The sequence below is a fragment of the Ursus arctos genome, unplaced genomic scaffold (assembly GCF_023065955.2).
Source record: "Ursus arctos isolate Adak ecotype North America unplaced genomic scaffold, UrsArc2.0 scaffold_22, whole genome shotgun sequence".
Lineage (NCBI taxonomy): Eukaryota > Metazoa > Chordata > Mammalia > Carnivora > Ursidae > Ursus > Ursus arctos.
The window spans coordinates 50,340,371-50,359,615 of NW_026622897.1; the positions used below are offsets into that span (position 1 = coordinate 50,340,371).

General features: G+C 42.9%; 1 protein-coding gene across 2 annotated transcripts in view; it reads left to right on the forward strand.

Moving 5' to 3' along the window:
• The window catches only part of GAB2 (GRB2 associated binding protein 2), a 183,827-nt gene that overhangs the window by 126,890 nt on the left and 37,692 nt on the right, over window positions 1-19,245 (forward strand). For both annotated transcript variants that reach the window (XM_026518191.4, XM_026518192.4), the window contains exon 2: window positions 4,999-5,299. In XM_026518191.4, coding sequence (XP_026373976.1) covers window positions 4,999-5,299 — 301 coding nt within the window. The remainder of the gene's footprint in view (window positions 1-4,998; window positions 5,300-19,245) is intronic.

The following is a 19,245-nucleotide window of genomic DNA, read 5'->3' on the forward strand; positions in this document are numbered from 1 at the left end:
CCTGATTTTAGGGGGGAAGCATTAATTCTTTCAATACAAAGTATAATGTTGGTGTTGATCTTTTGTTGATGCTTTTTATCAAACTGAGGAAGCTCCTCCTATCTTCCTATTTTTTGAGTTTTTATTATGAATAGGTGTCAAATTTTGTCAAATGCTTTTTTCTGCATCAATTGATATGACCATGTGGTTTTTCTTTTGCCTGTTAATATGGTGGATTACACTGATTGATTTTTGGATATTGAATTAGTTTTACATGCTTGGGACAAACCCCACTTGGTTATCTTATATAATTCTTTTTATATCTTGCTGAATTCTCTTTGTATTTTATATTTAAGTCCATGATCCATTTTAACTTAATTTTTGTAAGAGATTTTATATAGCTAAAAGAACAGTCCTGTAAAAGCTTTCTTCTTAATAACATATTCCGGACTTATGTTCTCATGTTCTTCTTGCATTATGTATCAGTAATCCAACAGTAAATTTTTCATTTCTGTATCATGGGACACGTTCAAGCTGAAGGTCCCAGATTTCCTTATAAATATTTATCACATGGCCACTGTTCCTAACAGAATGAAGAGAACGAGATGCTAAAGAACTCACATAAAGAATCCACAGTATACCTTTATCTTTCTTAATCTCTTTGCTGTAATTCTCTTGCTGTCCTCCTTTCCTACTTCCTACCGTGAACATTTATATATTTAAACTGCATTTATTAGTTTGAATAAATTAATATATTTATAGAATGAAGAAAGTAAACAGATCTTTACTGAGTTCTCATATAGGCCAAACATTTTGCCGAGTAAGTTTTGACTACATAGGACCCTAGCCTCAAGATGTTCAGAGCTTAAAGGGGAGGAAGGTATATAAACAATTGAAATGCCAAAGTTGAGGCACGAAATGCCAAAGAAAGCACAAGTTATTAAGGGAATATAAGACAGGAGCACCAGCTTTACCTGGGGAAGTTAGTAAAGGCCTTCCAGGAGAAGTGATACAAGCTGGCACTGAGGGGACATAGGAATTTTCTAGACAGACAAAGTGAGATGAGAGTTATTCCAGGAAGATGCAGTAGCTTGTGCAGAGACATGAAGTCATGCAGTTATGTGGCATATTTGGAGAATAATCTGTAGTTTGTTATGCACCTACAGTAAGTTCTTTGAGGCCAATAATTCATGCTGTATCCTCAGCATCTAGAATAATGCCTGCAGCATAGTAGGCACTAAACAAATATTTGTTGGATAGATGAATGGAAAGAAGGAAGGCAGGAGGCATAAATGAGACCAGAGAGATAAGAAAGTTTCAGCAATAAAGACCCTTGCTTAGTAACATTTAGCAAATGCCTGCCATAAAGATTCATAGAAGAATAGGAGATGTTCATAATCTACTTGGAAATAAACCACAACAAATACCAAAAATATCTGTAAAATGTTGTAAAAAATGACAGGTCATAAAAAGTATAGAAAAAGTATATGAGGGTTGAGAGGAAGTAGAGGTCCATTTCAGCTGAGAGGATCAGAGAACTTGTCATTGGAGCTAGACTTTTTGGAGTTGGTTATACTTGGTTCTCAGTTGTTTGATTTTTTAAAAATGTGTGTTGACTGGAGAGAAAGTGGTGTGGCAGAAGAGGGATATGAATTTGGGACTAGACTAGACAGCCTTGGCTGCTCTGCCATAAATTTATCAGCATTTGATAAGCAGTCATTTATCAGCCTGCACCACTTCCTTGGAAGCAGAACCTGACAGGCTCTGATGTTATCTGTAGCAGACACCTTTTTCTTGTTTATGAGGTTGTGTCTGTGTGTGTTTATGCTTGCACCTGCACGCCAGTGATTGGGAGATAGCTCTTTCTGCAGAGACAAACACTGAAGGAGACACATGAACTGAAACACAAGCTAAACTATTAACAATACATTTTTAAAATGCACCTGGCTACCCACACACTTGTATATGCTTGCACCTGCTACACGCACACACACACACACACACACAAGCACACACAGAATTCTATAAGCAGGGGCCTGGGCAAGATTTTAGGTGACTATAAGTAAATAGTGCTTATTTTTTTATTTCCCTCAGCTCTGTCCTATCTATCTATACCTTTTCTTCATTTCAGTCTAAGGCTTATTAGGCACCAGTTATATCCCTATAACCTACTAGATGCTGTAAGGAGTTCATGTAAGAAAATGATTAGTCAATTAATTAATCCAGTACCTATTCAGTGATAGCCAGCTATGTGTCAGGCACTATTGTAAACACTGAGGATGCAACATGGAATAAAAAGAACCAATCCTTGCCCTGTTGTTTACATTTTGGGAGGTAGATACAGAAACTCAACAAAAATGTGGTATTTTAGGTGGTATAAGTAGTAGTAAGAACAGTATTGAAGAATAAGGGGGAAAGAGTGTGTTAGGGTGGGATGATCAGGCATGCGCCCTGACAATGGGACATTTGAATAGAGCCTTGAAGGGAAGCTATCTGGGGAAGGAGTATTCCAGGTAGAGGGAACACCTAGAGCAAAGACCCTGAAGCAGAAGTATGTGGCCAGTGTGGTGAGAGCAGAATGGCCAAGGCAGGGAGTGGCAGTGGCAGAAGGTGGTTTAAGAGAGGTAGCATGGGAGACAGATGACCATCAAGTCAGACCCACTGGCATTTTGCTGACTTTGGTTTTTACTCTGAGATAGAAAGCCTTTGGGGATTTTGTGCAGAGAAGTGACATGATCTGATTTATATCAGGTTCCATGTTGAGCCTTGGTTGCAGGATGAAAGGGTGGAAGCGGGAAGAGGACAAAATGGTGGGCTAGACCAAGTGAATAACAGTGGAGGTGCGAAGAGGCCAGATTGTAGATATATTTTCAACTGTTTGAACCCACCGGATTTGTTGTTGGGTTAGATGTGGAATGTGAAAGGAGTCAGTGATGACATCAAGATTTTTGGCCTGAGCACCTGGAAAGCTGGAGTTGCTGTTAACTGAGACGGGAAAGATTGCAGGAAGAACAGGCTTGGAGGATACGAAGAGTTTTGAGCACATTGGATTTAAGATGCCTATTAGTGAAGAGTTGGATACAAGACTTGAGTTCAATAGATGAATCTGGGCTGGAGAAATAAATTTGGGAACTGCAGCAGTTAGGTGATTTTTAAAGCTGTGAAACAATAAAATAACCTAGGGAGCAGGTGTAGAAAGAGAAGAGAAAGAGTCTAAGAATTGAGCTTGGGATCATTCCAATATTTAGAGGTCAAGGAGATGAGAAGGAACCAGCCCTGGTGTCTGAAAAAGAGAGGCCAGCAGATAGGGGGATTGAGGGTGAGTTTTGAAGCCAGGGGAAGAAGGTGCTTCAAAGAGAACAGAACAGACCTGTAGCAGGTGTTGCTGAGAGATCAAGTAAAACCCAAAAGTTGTGTTAATGGCCTTGAAGTCATTGACACCTTTCTTGAGTTATGTCAATGGTAGGGGTGGGGCAGCCTGATTAGACTGCTTTCCAAAAAAGAATGGGAAGAGAGGAAACAAAGATCCAGTGGTATAGAAAACTCTGAAGTTTTCCTGAAAAGTCAATCAGAAAACTGGGCCAGAATTGGAGGGGAATGTGGAATCAAGTTTTAAATTTTTTTCCCAGGATGGGGGATGTTGGTGTCCTGATGGAAATGATCCTAGTAGGAAGGGAAAACACAGTGATTCCAGAGAACGGGGGAATGATACAGTGGTGTCCCCTTGTAGGTGAGAGGGGACGCACAAATGGAAGGACGCTGGCTTTCGATCAGATGAACTGTGCACGCTCCCTAGTAACAGGCTCCTTTGCCGCAGATGTAGGCCAATGGGTAAATCTGGTGCTGACACATGTGTAAATTCTCTTAATTGCTTATATTTTCTCATGAAACAAAAGAGTAGACATGCTGGAGATTCAAAAAGTTCAGAGACTGTTGCCAGAGAGCATGAGAAAATGATAGACAAGGTCACCGTAGGAGGATTTTTGGGTGGCCTGGGGGCCCACTTGCAATACAGTCATCCAGTCCTTGGCGTTGCTGGTGCTTCCAGATTGTGTACCAAGTGCTCTAGGTGCATTTGCATAATGAAAACCCTGCCAGGTAGTGAGGGCAGGTAGTGGTGACGTTGATTCTCATTTTACACACGAAGCAAGCTCCAAAGCAAAAAGTGACTTAGTCTGTAGATCACAGAGCAAGTCAGTGGTTAAACATAGACTCACCCAAAGCTCCGTTACATGTAACATCTTTTTACCACTTTGTAACGGGTCTGCTCACAGAGGACGCAGTCCTGTTGAAGAGATGGAATGTAGAAGACAGCATAAGAGAATATGTAATCAAGTGTTAAATTCTGTTGTATGGCATGATACAAGGAGTTTATTCAGTGATAATGTTAATGTTAATATGTGCAAGGCCCTATTATAAGTACTCAGGCTATGAGTACTTATATATCTTGCAGTGAGCAAGATAGTGGGAAAAAATCCTAAAGTTCTGGGCTTCTGAAAAGTTTTAAAAGGCTTTCTATGTGACTCTTCCAAGGCATCATCATTTGGTAAAAAGCACAATGTACTAAAAGTTCGGGAACTTGTTTTTCTGCTCCCTGCTGTACGTGACATTGCTTCAATTCACCAGGCCTTGGTGCGATCCCCATCCATATACTGAAATGCTGTGGTTTTCCAAATTCCACCTGAATAAAAGCACTGTGAGTCTGAGTCTGTATCCTAGCCTAGGGAATAATTGCTCAAAAATGTTTTAGTCTCCATCCAACTTCTTGATCTAAAACATGGGAATGCCACATCTCATTTCATAGTGATAAGACCCTGTTTCCATGGTGAAATGTTGCACTGACATGCATTCTAAAATCATCCTCCAATTTTTAAACTCCGGGAGTATGAAAGAGAAAGGGGCCCTGTTCAGCCTGCAGGTGCAACAGTCCCCATCCTTTACCTGGTGATTTCTGAACACCTGTGAGAGGCTTTGAGATAACTAATGACTTTTTCCGTCTTCTTCCTCCTTCCTATTCAGGCCTGGAAGAAACGCTGGTTTATCCTGCGGAGTGGTCGGATGAGTGGTGACCCAGATGTTCTGGAATACTACAAGAATGATCACTCTAAGAAGCCCTTGAGGATCATCAACCTGAACTTCTGTGAGCAGGTGGATGCAGGCCTGACCTTCAACAAGAAGGAGCTGCAGGATAGTTTTGTGTTTGACATCAAGACCAGCGAGCGCACCTTTTATCTGGTGGCCGAGACCGAGGAGGACATGAATAAGTGGGTCCAGAGCATCTGCCAGATCTGTGGCTTCAATCAGGCTGAGGAGAGCACAGGTAGGAGAACAAACCCACACCTTTCTCCCGAGGACCAGGATGCTTCCTGGAGGGGACTTAGCCGTTGGGGCTGCAATGAAGGCCTCCAGATTCCTTGAGCAGGGACAGCAGACTGCCGCTAAAAGCCCTCCTCTCTGGCAGAGGAGTAATAGGCAAAGAGTGAGAGTGGGAAGCGTTTGGCCAAGTACCAGAGGGACCTCTGGCCCTAATTACGTTCAAACCTGAGATGTGTTGAGGTTATGATGAAGCTAAAGGTACTTTGTGGTGTTTCTTCAGGTACCTCAACACCACCCCCTTTGTCAGCCCTGCACCTTTCCCCCCTTCCCTCCACTTTCCGGCGCTCTGTGCTCTTCACATGTCACTCATCCCATAGGGACAGCTCGCACCGGGATTCCTTCTCTGGCCCACCTCTGCCTCTTCTAGCCCGTCTGTTTCAGACCATCCTCCACAGTCACACTTGCCCCTTTTTTTTTCTTTTGGTTTGGGGTCCTCTGTGATTATTGTGGATGCATAATCCAGTGGCTTTTTGTGTTCACTTGAGAGGGGAGAGGTGAAAGGAGGAAATACGGGTATATATTTGGGTTTTGTGGACTTTACAAAAGAGTAGCCCAACCTTGTATTTTTTAAGATTTATTTATTTATTTAAGATTTATTTATTTATTTATTAAAATTGAGTGTAAGTGGGGGAGGAGCAGAGGAAGAAGGAGAGAGAGCCCCAAGCAGTTTCCCTGCCGAGTGCGGAGCCCAGCATGGGGCTCTGGGACTTGACACAGGGCTTGACATGAGACTCGATGCAGGGCTTGTCATGCGGCTTGATCCCATGACCCCGAGATCATGACCGGAGCCAAAACCAAGAGTCAGACATTCAACTGACTGAGCCACCCAGACACTCCAAGTAGCCCAACTTTTTTAACTGAGTTTTAAGTTGCAGAAATGCTCTTTAATATTTTTGGGGGTTCATCCTCAACTTGGGGATGATTGAGAAATAGGTTTTATTCTGAGACTGGTGGAGAGCCTAAATCCGTAGTTCTTAAACCTGGTTGCATGACAGAATTAAAGAGGAGCATTTTTAAAATGCTGGTGCCAAGGATCCATGCCAGATCAGTTCGCTAGGAGTCTCAAGGGTGGGGCCTCGGCACGAGCGTCTTTTCACAACTTCATTCTGAGTGCCGAGGGTCTGGGGCTCCCTTGCTTATTTTTTATGGCTGATAATATTACATCTATAAAATTTTCTCTGTCCATTCACCCATTAATGGACACAGATTGTTTGCATGTCTTGGCTGTTCTAAGTAATGCCTCAGTGAACGTGGAAGTGTAGGTATCTCGCCGAGATAGTGATTTCAGTTCCTGCAGATATGTACCCAGAAGCAGAATTGCTGGATCATATGGTAGTTCTGTTTTTAATTTTTTGAGGAACCTCCAAATCATTTTCCGTACTGACTGTACCAGTTTAGGTTCCTACAAGCAGTGCACAAGGGTCCCCTTTTCTCTGCATCCTTGCCGGCACTTACCTCTTACCTTTTGATAATAGCCAGTTAACAGGTGTGAGGTGATCTCTCATTGCGGTTTTGATTTGATTTACATTTCCCTAATGATTAATAATGTTGCGCATCTTTTCAGGGAACTTGTCCATATGAATATCTTCCCTGGAAAAATGTCTATTCAGCTCCTATGACCATTTTTTAATTGGGTTATTTGTTCTTGCTTTTGTTTTTGCTCTTGAGTTGTAGGAATTCCTTATGTGTTTTGGATATTAACCCCTTAGCAGATACGTGGTTTGAAAATACATATTTTCTTCCATTTCTTTGGTTGCCTTTTCATCTCGTTACTTTTGCCGTGCAGGAGTTTTTTAGCTTAATGTAGTTCCATTTGTTTGTTTTTGTTTTTCTTGTTTGTGCTTTTGGTGTCATATCCAAAAAAACTCATTGCCAAGACCAATGTCACGGAATCTTTTCACTATGTTTTCTTTTAGGAGTTGTATGGTTTCAGGTCTTACATTTAAATCTTTAATCCAGTTTGAGTTAGCTTTCGTGAGTAGTTAAGATAGGGGTCCAGTTTCTTTTCTTTTCTTTTCTTTTCTTTTTTTTTTGCATATTAATGCGCAGTTTTCCTAGCACCATTTTTTGTCTTTTCACCACTGAGTATGCTTAGCTCCCTTGTCAAATATTAGTTGACCCTACATGTGGGGCTCTCTGTTGTGTTCCCTTGATCTGTGTGTCTGTTTTTATGTCATACCATACAGTTTTGATTACTACAGCTTTGTAATACAGTTTGAAATCAGAAAGTATGATGCCTCCAACTTTGTTCTTCTTTCTCAGGATGGCTTTGGCTACTTGGAATCTTTTGTGGTTCCATATGAATTTTAGGATTCTTTTTTCTGTTATTGTAAAAAATGCCATTGGAATCTTGATTGGGATTCCCTGAAACTGTGTGGACATTTTAACAATGTTAATTCTTCCTGTCCATAAACAGGAGATATCTTTCTATTTATTTGTGTCAAAGTTCTTAATTTTTGAACAGACTGCATTTTCACTTTGCACCAGGCTCTCCAAATTATGTAGCCTGTTGTGCCTGGACTGGACATGCTGTCCTAGGAATTCTGTGATTTTCATCTTCCTTGCAGAAGGGTTAGGAGTCCCCATTTTACTTTTAAAACCTTTGGTATAATCTTTGTTTCCTGTATGGAATTTCCTGTTTTCCCCAAATCTTTGTCATTTATAGGCTTCACGGATTTTTTTGTTTTTCCCTTTATTTTGTTCCTGATGAAGGAACATTGCATGCATAAAAGAAACAAGCAAGGAGGGGGAAAATAAAAAGGAATCAAAAGAACAAGGGAGGAAAAACTATAGACTACTTCCCCCACCCCAGTCTCAAAGCTTTCATAAATGTGAGAGATAGGTCCAAAAAATACCTCAGCTTTTTAGAAAATAGGTAATTGTGGGGTGGGGATGAAGTAATCAGAAAGCAAATTGCTTTTAAGTTTTTATTTTAACTCCAGTACAGTTAACATACGTTATATAAGTTTCAGTCATACAGTATAGTGATCCAACAATTCTACATATTAGTTAGTGCTCATCATGATAAGTGCACTCCTTAATCCCCATCACCTGATTCACCCATCCCCCACCCACCTCCCCTCTGGTAACCATCAGTTCTCTATAGTTAAGAGTCTGTTTCTTGATTTTCTCTCTCATTTTTTACTTTGCTTATTTGTTTCTTAAATTCTACATAGGAGTAAAAGCGTATGGTATTTGTCTTTCTCTGACTTGTTTCACTTAGCATTATACCCTCTAGATCCATCCATGTTGTTACAAATGGCAGGATCTTGGGGCGCCTGGGTGGTGCAGTCATTAAGCGTCTGCCTTCGGCTCAGGGTGTGATCCCGGCGTTCTGGGATCGAGCCCCACATCAGGCTTCTCCACTAGGAGCCTGCTTCTTCCTCTCCCACTCCCCCTGCTTGTGTTCCCTCTCTCGCTGGCTGTCTCCCTCTGTCAAATAAATAAATAAAATCTTTTTTTTTAAAAAGGCAAGATTTCATTCCATTATAGTATATATGAATATATTTATTTTTATTTTTATATATGGAATATATAAATACATATATATGAATATATGTATTCAAAAAATATATATATGGAATATATAATGGGCTATTCACACACACACACACACACACACACACACACACACACACACACCACATCTTCCTTATCCATTCATCTGTTGATGAACACTTGGGCTGCTTCCATAATCTGGCTGTTGTAAATAATGCTGCTGTAAACATAGGAGTGCATGTATCCCTTTGTATCATTGTTTTGTATTTTGGCGGTAAATACCCAGTGGTGTGCTTACTGGATCCTGGGGTAGTTCTATTTTTAACTTTTTGAGGAACTTCATGCCATCTTCCACAGTGGCTGCACCAGTTTGCATTCCTACCAACGGCGCACAAGGGTTCCTTTTTCTCCACATCCTCACCAACATCTGTTGTTTCTTGTGTTTTTTATTTTAGCCATTCCGACAGGTGTGAAGTGATATCTCATTGTGGTTTTGATTTGCATTTCCCTGACGATTAGTGATGTTGAGCATCTTTTCATGTGTCTGTTGCCACCTGGATGTCTTCTTTGAAGAAATATCTGTTCATGTCTTCTGCCCATTCTTTAACTGGATTATTTGTTTTGGGGTGTTGAATTGTATCAGTTGTTTTTATATTTTGGATACTAACCCTTTATCAGGTATGCCGTTTGCAGATATCTTCTCCCAATCAGTAGTCTGCCTTTAGTTTAGGTTTTTTTGTTGTGTCCTTTTCTGTGCAGAAGCATTTTATTTTTATGACATCCCAATAGTTTATTTTTGCTTTTGTTTCCCTTTGCCTTAGGAGACATATCTAGAAAAAAGTTGCTATAGCCAATGTCAGAGAAATTACTGCCTGTGCTCTGTTCTAGGATTTTTATGGTTTCAGATCTCACATTTAGGTCTTAAATTCATTTTGAGTTTGTTTTTGTGTATGGTGCAAGAAATTGATCTAGTTTCACTCTTTCTGCACGTAACTGTCCAGTTTTCCCAGTACCATTTGTTGGAGAGGTTATGTTTTTCCCATTGCGTATTCTTTCTTCCTTTGTCAGAGATTAATTGACCATATAATTGTGGGTTTATTTCTGGGTTTTCTATTCTGTTCCATTGATCTATATGAGCAAATTGCTTTTAACTGAATTATTTCCTTGTGCGATTAGAGGTGTTCCTACCAAGAGAAATGTTCTTGAGATGTAACAAAAATTACTCTTGGTGCAAATATATTTTTAATCACATATTTAAAAAGTGATTAATGCCTGAATCCTTACTTTTACTGTATAGGATTTAAGTACAGTTCAAATGCGAATGTGTGGAACCACGTTATCTGGGCTTGCTTTCTTTAGTAGGACGATTCATTCGCCCATTCATACCTTGTTTATTCAGTTATTCATCCAGCAAACCTTTATGGAACATCTGTTTTGTGACAGTCCTTGTCACAACCACTGAGGCTACAAAGATGACCAGAAGGGTTCCAGCGCTCAGATATCATAGTCTAGTGGAAGGGACAGACCGCTAACCAGGCAGTCACAGGGGAGTGCTGGAATAGAGGCATGACCGTGGGTGGAGACCCCAGCCTGTGCACCACCAGCTCACTGAGGGAGGGAAAATCTTAAGGGGGTGACAAGTCAGTATTTTTTCACCAGCTTTGTCTATTAAAAAATATATTCCCTTAAACCTTTGACTTCATTTTTAAGGGGATTATTTTATTAGATGCCAGGTGGTTTCATTATGAGAGCAAAGATGTTAGTTGTCTGTGACAGGAGGTTAGGATTCTTTGTGAGATCTTTCTGAGGGAGACAGTAGGCTTTTCTTCCCTCTCATAGGAGAATCTGGCGTGTTAAAAGATTCAGCCACATAATGGGTTATGTTTTAATTTAGAGACTTTCTTTAAAATGGATTATATCTATAAAACCCTCAGATAAGGGATTAAAGCTTAATCACCCAAATCAGTGGGGGTTTTTAGCTGAGAGTCAGGATCAGAGGCAAAGCAGGAAGGAGATTAACATTCGACTGCCTACTTTCGCTTATTTCATTTCATCACTTTTATCAACTATGCTCCCATTTCTCCAGCAAGGAGACTGAGTGCTTCTTCTTCCCTGCCTAGCACTCCAGGACTACAGCTCCTCTCTGTCCTCACGCCTGCTTTGGCGGGTTCACATGGACTCCCCAGTGTCCTCTGTCCCTGAGGCTTCCTGAATTCAACACCGCTCTCATTGTGCTGCGGCTTACTGAGAACAACCCAGTCTCTGGGGTGCCTGTGTCAGCAGCCACCTTACGGGGAAAGCACCCTGTACTGACGCCTAACCCTCAGTGGCCACAAAAGAAAACAGTAGGAGCTGTATAATCAGCGTCTACTCTACGTGACCTAGGAGCTCTGCATAAATCTGCACTAAAAATTCATAGGAATCTTCTGCGGTAGGAGCGGTTTTGACTGAAAATACACAGCTAGAAAATGACAGAGCCAGGAGCCTCGTCTAACCCAGGTCTGACTTTGTATTATTATACGTGCTTTGTCTCTGACCTTCTGGAATACAGACATCTGCTAGGACCAAGCCCAGGCACTTTTGCCCCCTTGGACACTACGTGTTGGACTGGAAGCACTCTCTGACCCCTTCCACAGAGGGTCCTATAGCCAACTCAAGTTTCGTCCTCACCAACCCATATTGCTCACATCCTTCAGCTGGAATATTCCAGGAATTTAGTAACTTCAGGCCTCTAAACCAGTCACCACACTCTACTGGTGAATTTGTAGCCTGGAGGTGAGGATACCTGACTTCGAATCACAACTCTGGGATTATATGAACAGGTCACATGTTTTCCCAGTTTCCTTTTGTTGAATAGAGATAAAATTATCTTCTCACCCAATGGCTCTGCTTCTGTGTGTGGATTCACCAAGACAGACTTCGGACCTCTGGCAGCCCCTCGAGTTTCGTATTCCGCAGAGGAGTATTCGCATTGTGTTCCGTGTAGAGTTGTCCCCTAGAGCTGTGCAATGCAGTGTCCCTGCTCGCTGCGTGGTCCTGGAGAAATTTCTTCCTGGGGAAGCCTCCTTCAAGCACATACACCCTCTTTCTTTCTTTATGTAAGAGTTGTGATGGGACCTAATAAAAAAAAAAAAGCAAAAAAAACCCCAACCTTCTGTTTTTCACTTTCATCTGGAAGAGGTTCCACGGCAGATGGAGTGTTTTCTTTTAAAGCCTTCTTGCCACCCCCAGCTTCTGTATTCTGCCACCCTCCAATTCCTTGCACATTCTAGCCAGCAACGTCTAGGATTCAAGAACAGACCAGGAGTGAAACTGAGTCTGAATACTGGCATAAGGGTGGAGGAAACAACCTCTTGACAGAGATCTCTTTCCAAAAGGAAACTAGGGATGATGCTCAGGAAGGAAAAGCAATTCCAAGAATATCAAGAAGACTTCATATCACATGTGCGGAGTTTAGCGTGTGTTTGTGTGGGAGGGGGAGGGGCGGTGTGCACGCAAGCACGCAAGCAAAAATAAGAACCCCATCTTCCTCTGGGAATCCGAATAGCCTTCAGTCCCCAGAGGAAGGGAGCAGAAAGCTTCTCTGAGCTGTTTATGAGCGGGCGGGTCCAAGTCCTCACATTTGTGGCCCAGTGGTAGGCAGCTGTCCCTGAACAGATGCACCGTACACAAAAGGAACCCGCTCGCAGCACAGAGCTTTGATGAATTATTCATGGGCTCAGGAGTCCTCCACTGTTAGGAAGCCCTCACCCCTTTGAATCCTCTGAGCCGAGGACTCCTCCTTCCCTTGGTCCCCTCCCTCTGTTATGTTATTCAGTGACTGTGCTGCTCTTGCAGGGACTCTGAAAGCCACACTAGCTGCACTGGAGTCCCAGCCCTGCAGTTTCGTTGCTCTATGGTACTGAATAAGTAACTTTGTCTCTTTGAGGCTTTATCATCTATAAAGTAGACACGATGCTGCTCCCTGTCAGTTGTTGGGAGGAAGGTAAGAAAATGGATAGGTGCACAACGTGAACGCTAGCTGCTGGGTTCACTGTTTTCCCTGTAGTGGTTGTGGTGATGATGCTTTTTGTATCTCTAGGTCAAGATGAACAGGATGTGATTTAAGTGTCTGGTGTTCTTAGCGGAACTTACAGATGACAAAACACTTAATGCAGTCTCCTTTGAGTGTAAAGAAACAAACCAAATGAGATAGGCAGACTGCGACATTATTCCTCTTGTTCGGGTAAGGATGCCAAGAGTTAAACAGTACAGAAAGCAGTGTTGCTGGGGCTCCGGTCCAAGGCTTTAACGCCACAGTAGGCTGTGCGCTCACACTCCTCATTAGTCCTAGCCCTGCTTCACAGACCCGTTTACCACCGTGGCTCGTAGGTCACAAAATAGCCAGCTGGAGGGAAAAGCAGGAGGTTTCTAAGTCACCAAGAACTGACCCTTTAGAAAGTAAAGTGCTGTCTATACATTAATATTAACCTTTGAGGGTTAAATTAGCAAGGCAGCGTGATCCGTCTTATTTTTTTAATTTACTTTTGTTTTAATTGGGTATAGTTAGCATACAGTGTTATATTAGTTTCAGTGTATGGTATAACGATTCAACACTTCTATACATCACCCCGTGCTCATCACAGCAAGTGTCCTCCTTAATCCCCATCACCTGTTTCACCCATCCCCCACCCATGGTTTACCCCTCTGGTAACCATCAGTTTGTTCTCTATGGTTAAGACTCTGTTTCTTGGTTTCTCTCTCTTTTTTTTTTTCTTTGTTCATTTGTCATGTTTCTTAAATTCCACATATGCATGAAATCATATGGTATTTGTCTTTCTCTGACTTACTCTGTTTAGCATTACACTCTCTAGCTCCATCCATGTCATGGAAAATGGCAAGATTTCATTCTTTTTTATAGCTGAACAATATTTCATTACGTGTGCGTGCATGCGCGCGCGCACACACACACACACGCCACATCATCTTTATCCATCATCAGTCGATGGACACGGGCTGCTTCCATAATTTGGCTGCTGTAAATAATGTTGCAATAAACATAGGGGTGCCTGTATCTCTTCGAATTAGTGCTTTTGTATTGGGGCGGGGGGTAAATACCCAGTAGTGCAATTACTGGATCATAGGGTGGATCTGTTTTTAACTTTCTGAGGAGCCTCCCTACTCTCTTCCACAGCGGCTGCACCAGTTTGCATGCCCACCCACGGTGTAAGAGGTTCCTTTTTCTGCACGTCCTTGCCAACATTTGGCGTTCAGCATGATCCATCTTGAGTAGCCAACAAACTACTGCGAATTAGAGCTCAGGGAGTATAGTTAGTAATTCTTGAAGATCTTGAAGTGAGGCCAGAGCCTCCTCCGTACCCTGGGTATTATTTTAGCATCTTCCCTCTCCTGAGCTCCTTGTCGGGAGTCTCACAGTAGTCGCATATATCTAACTCTGTAGAATGAGGACTTCCCAGAGTTTCAACCAACTGTTCTTTATCTCTTCTCCACCTTCTCTCTACCACAGTTTTGGGTGAGGCTGCCCCACCTTTTAAGTATTTTATAAATATGGACACTTCTAATAATCCCTGAGTTTCCCCAGTAACGCAACGACAGAATTGTTTTAAGTCCTGGGTCCCCCTGGGATCAAATGATACCCAGAGGAATGCTTTTGGGAAATCTTCAGTCTCTAGTGGTGGAATATTACTGGGGTTGGGAGGGTGGTGTCTTCAAACAGCTCCTTCCTCTCTAGAAAGGATTGGTGCCTTAAAGGTCAGGACCAGACCCCTTCTTCTTTAAATCTGACAGCAGGGAGGGCTGCGGTGGAGCCACGCAGTCAACCCAGATGCCTTCTGGTGACCTTGGTCCTTTTCCCCAGACACAGTGAGTGGGAGAGCCAGAAGTGGAGGAGGGTGGGAAGGAAACAGGCCTTCCTCAGAGACCTCACCCTTTCTCTCTTCTCATCCTTGGGAGGACCATCTCCTCCCTCGTTCCCTCCCCTACCTTTTGCTCTCTGGTTTTTTGACTGAGCTCAGATCTCTCAGCTCCTCTGGGGGATCCTTACTGGAAGCTTAGAGCAAATGTGGGAGGTAAACTGCAGCCCCCTCCCCACGCTGACACAAGTCCCTTGAGGAGCAAAGAACAGAGCGTAGACTGACCCGGGCCCCAGCCCAGAGGCGGAGGCTGCTGTCTGAATCACCCACCCTTTTTTTCCACTGAGACAATGAGGAAAATAAACATCCAGACCAGTTTCCAGCCAGATCTGAACTCCTCATGCCTTTTTTAAAAGAAAAATGTTATTCTAAATAACCCAGAAATATCAGGCCTTCCTCCTCAATCTTTTGTTTGTTTGTTGTCTTTTGTCTACAGCTGGGTCTAGTCACCCCGAGAGTAGGCTTTGAGTTGGGACATGAACTCCGTAAAATCCCCCACAGATACCCCGGCAGGCTCCAGCCTCGGCCTGCAGGGAAGCCCAGACCCCTCTGGAGGAGGAGAGGGCGACAGGGAGAAACCCGACCCTCTTCTCATTCTAAGCCTTGATCCCTCTTCCTGCTTTCCCTTTTATACCAGACACTCCCCCTCACCAACCCAGGCCACCAGCATGGATTAGGTCTAGTGTTAACTGCCAAAACCCACAGACTGCTAGAAAGGAGAGTGTCTCATCCCGACTCTTCAACCCCAGAAACCTTCAACAGCTCACAAACATCTCTTGAGATGTCTCCCCTTTTTGTTCTTTGAGGGCTTCTGATTATCTCTGGAGAAGGAAGGTGCTAAAGTAGTGCTGAATGGGTCCCAGACCAGATTCCATAGCCTAGTCTAAGTAATTTCTCGCCAGAGGTAGAATCAGGACTTTGACTTTAGGGGTAAGGTCACCTTGGACCTCGGGAGATCTTGATTCTGATTAAACATCCACTGAGGTACAGCTCTGGGTAGGATTCTGAGCTCAACAAAATCAGGAGGTACGGTCATCTCTCTCTAGGATCTGAATTGGGAATCAAAGTCCTGGTTTTAAATTTCAGCTTTGTTACTGATTCAGTGTGTTGATCTCAGTTTTTTCAACTCTAAAGTTTGAGGACCAAAATGATAATTTTCAACCATCTTTCTTTGCATTGCTTGTGAACTGTATGGCGTGTGGAATGTAACGTTTGAGGCAGGTGAGAGGAAGCCACCCTGGAGAGTGCAGGGGAGTGAGCCAGGTGCTGCAGCTGGAGCCAGACCCAGAGGGCATGCCCTCCCCCTCTCCTTTGGTGGCCTGGGAACGCTAAACGCAGGATGAAAATATTGGTCCTCTGCAGATATTTCAAAAGAGGGAATGCAGATCAGTGCTGAGCTACGGAAATCCTTCTCCGTCCACAACAAACATGAAAAACATGAGGAAGATGTAGTCAGTTTCATAAAACTAAATGTAGTCAGATTTTAAAACTTCCCTTCATTCTGAGGTCCTCTTTGTATGGGTGTGCACTTCTGTTAAAGTGTGTGTGTGTGTGTGTGTGTGTGTGTGTGTGTGTGTGTGTGAGAGACATAATTAAAAAGTGTTTGCCCTATATGTTGGTTTTTAAAAATACACAAACAGGTAAACAAAGAGGCAGTGCGTTAACTCATCCATAAAAGGGAAAAGTCTGGGAAACGGTGATCTAGAGGTGATGTCGGTGTCAGGACCACCTGATCCCCAGCCTCTGTGTCTGTACTGATGGCCAGAGGCCTTTGAACTCTTCCTTTAAGCTCACGCCCGCAGTGCGTCCCAGCATAAAGTCGGAGCTCTGAGATTCCATGTCCCTTTCACTCAGTTCTCATCGTAATGTGGTGTGTAAGCTGGAGTTGAGCCCGGGATTCTGCCTGCTTTTCCAGCTCTTAAGTTACTTGCCTGTTGCCCTGCCCGTAGTCTCCAGTTCCACTGAGGACTGGGTGCCGTCCTGATCTTACTTAGCCCCTCTCAGAGACTACAGTCTTACCCAAACCCTTAACCCAGAGGCTGGGGCCCCACTGCCCAGTGGCAGACTGCTGGGTTACCGGTGGTCTGTCTGCCTGAATTTCTGAAGATCTGCTTCTGCTTTCCTGGCCCAGGCTTCCTCCTCCTCACAGACTCTACTCCACATTTCTAGGTGATGTCCAGTTTCTCTTTCTGTTCTCTCAGTCAGGCAGGTCCTGTTCTAGGGACAGGTGCCAGGGAGGAGTGTGACACGTGGAGCATGAGTTCTCCATGGACTCATGAGCCTTGCCATGTTCTCTAGTTTATGTTCTTCCCTCCAGACTACCCTTGAGCTCTTCCAGCGACAGCCTGCCTCATCTGTGTCGAGTTCCTGGTCCCAGGCCCCCTAGTTTTCACCAAGACTCACCTGCTTTTAACTGAACCATGCCTGGCTATGTGCCAAGATATGTTTAGCAGATAGAAAAAAATTGGAGGTGAACCTCAAGTATGGAAAAAAAAATTGTTTTTTAAATTTCTAAATTTAGCGTCAGTGTCAGGGCCCCATCTGGTCAGAGATAGAGGCTGAAGTTTTAGTCAACTTCAGATAAAACGAGTCAATACAGAATTTTCTCAGTTAATTCAGATTTCTCTCTCTCTCTCTCTCTCTTTTTTTAATAAATAGAATTATACATACCAGGTTTTTCCCCCAGCTTTATCGAGGTATAATTGGCAAACTGCATTTGAAGCGTTCATAGTGATGACTTGATATCGGCATACATTGTGAAGTGATTACCACAATCAGGTTTATTAACACAGCAATCACCTCAGAAGTCAGGTTTCTCTTACTTTCTCCAGGGCCTGCTGTTCAAGTGCCCAGAGACATGAGGATCTGGAAACGGTTCTTTGAGGCCAGAACACAAAGTTTGGGAATGGCGGGGAGGGGATGTGTGAGAGGCTTGAGGGTGAGAAACAACTTTCATCTTTCTGACACCACATTCTAGAGACATGGTAGCGGCCCAAAGAATGTTCAAATGATCTAGTTGCTGTGTTTGGTTATGACTTTGTAAATAGTTACACACAATTATGTTTGAAAAACTCCAACTTATTTGTAAATATTGTTGTTTCGAGAAATTCACTGTTGAGGAGGAAAAAAGGAAGCTTCGAAAACATTCTAACCTTTTTCACAGGACATAGAGAATAAAATTCCCTTTATGGAAACAATGCTATAAAGTACAATAGTGAACAAAAATAAAGAAAATTTTAAAAAAAGAAAAAGAAGGGGCGCCTGGGTGGCACAGCGGTTAAGCGTCTGCCTTCGGCTCAGGGCGTGATCCCGGCGTTATGGGATCGAGCCCCACATCAGGCTCCTCCGCTGGGAGCCTCCTTCCTCCTCTCCCACTCTCCCTGCTTGTGTTCCCTCTCTCGCTGGCTGTCTCTCTCTGTCAAATAAATAAATAAAATCTTAAAAAAAAAAAAAAAAAAAAAAAAAAAAAGAGAAAAATGCAAGATGAATGATGTATTAACTAGGCTGAAGAGTCAGGGTGTGCCAGTGACCTAGACTTCATGTTACGTATCTATCATTTGTTTATCGTTTGTTTTTATTCCCCACCTCCTTACCCCTTTCGTAGATGAAGTCAGCCAACAAAATTCCTCATGGCTGGTGAATCATATTAGCCAAAACACTCAGCCAAGGTAGAGAAGGGAATAGATTTCATAGAAGGAGAAAATTCTAGAATATGAGGTCTTGAAATGCCCTGAGAGAAGGTTTAGTTCCAGACTCCTCAGGTAACAGAGTATCCAGAGGTCAGGGGAGGGGACTTAATTTGCCCGGGATCGTACAGCTAACTGACAAGGCTAGAATTGGCACGTGGGTTTCTTGGCTTCCTGCTAGTGTGCCAGACGATGTTGATGGTGATGCCATCTTGAATTTACACGAGGCCGTATGATTTATAAAATGCTTTCATGTACGTACTGGTTCAGAAGGCCAGTTTAGTACAAAGAGCATAGGTCTTGGCATCGTACGAATGCATGAACCCACAACATAGGTGAGTTCAGTCTTAACACGGGTGAGTTCATTTACTTTTCTGAGCCTCAGTTTCTGCATCGGTAAAATAGAAACGAGACATTCTTCACCAGGGCATTATGATTAGATAAGAGCCCACTTCAGTGACATAGCACAGTGTTTGGTGCGTGACAAGTGCACATTGAATATCACGTAAATGTATGGCCCATAAATTGTCCCTGCCTTCCCGGTGATCTTCATGGCAGCCCTTTGAGTAGACGGACCATGCTATTCTTCTGTCCCCCAAACCGAAACATCCGAAGTAACCCTCTCTCTATTTTACCCAAACTCAAGAACATTTTTTTTACTGTGTGTGATTAGTATGTTTACGAAATAAACCTTGCTTGGTTTGAGATACATTACACTTAATTTATTGAGGTGCTTAAAAACAAAGGTGTCTACTACTACTGTTAATTATAAAAGCTAATATTTACGTAGAGCT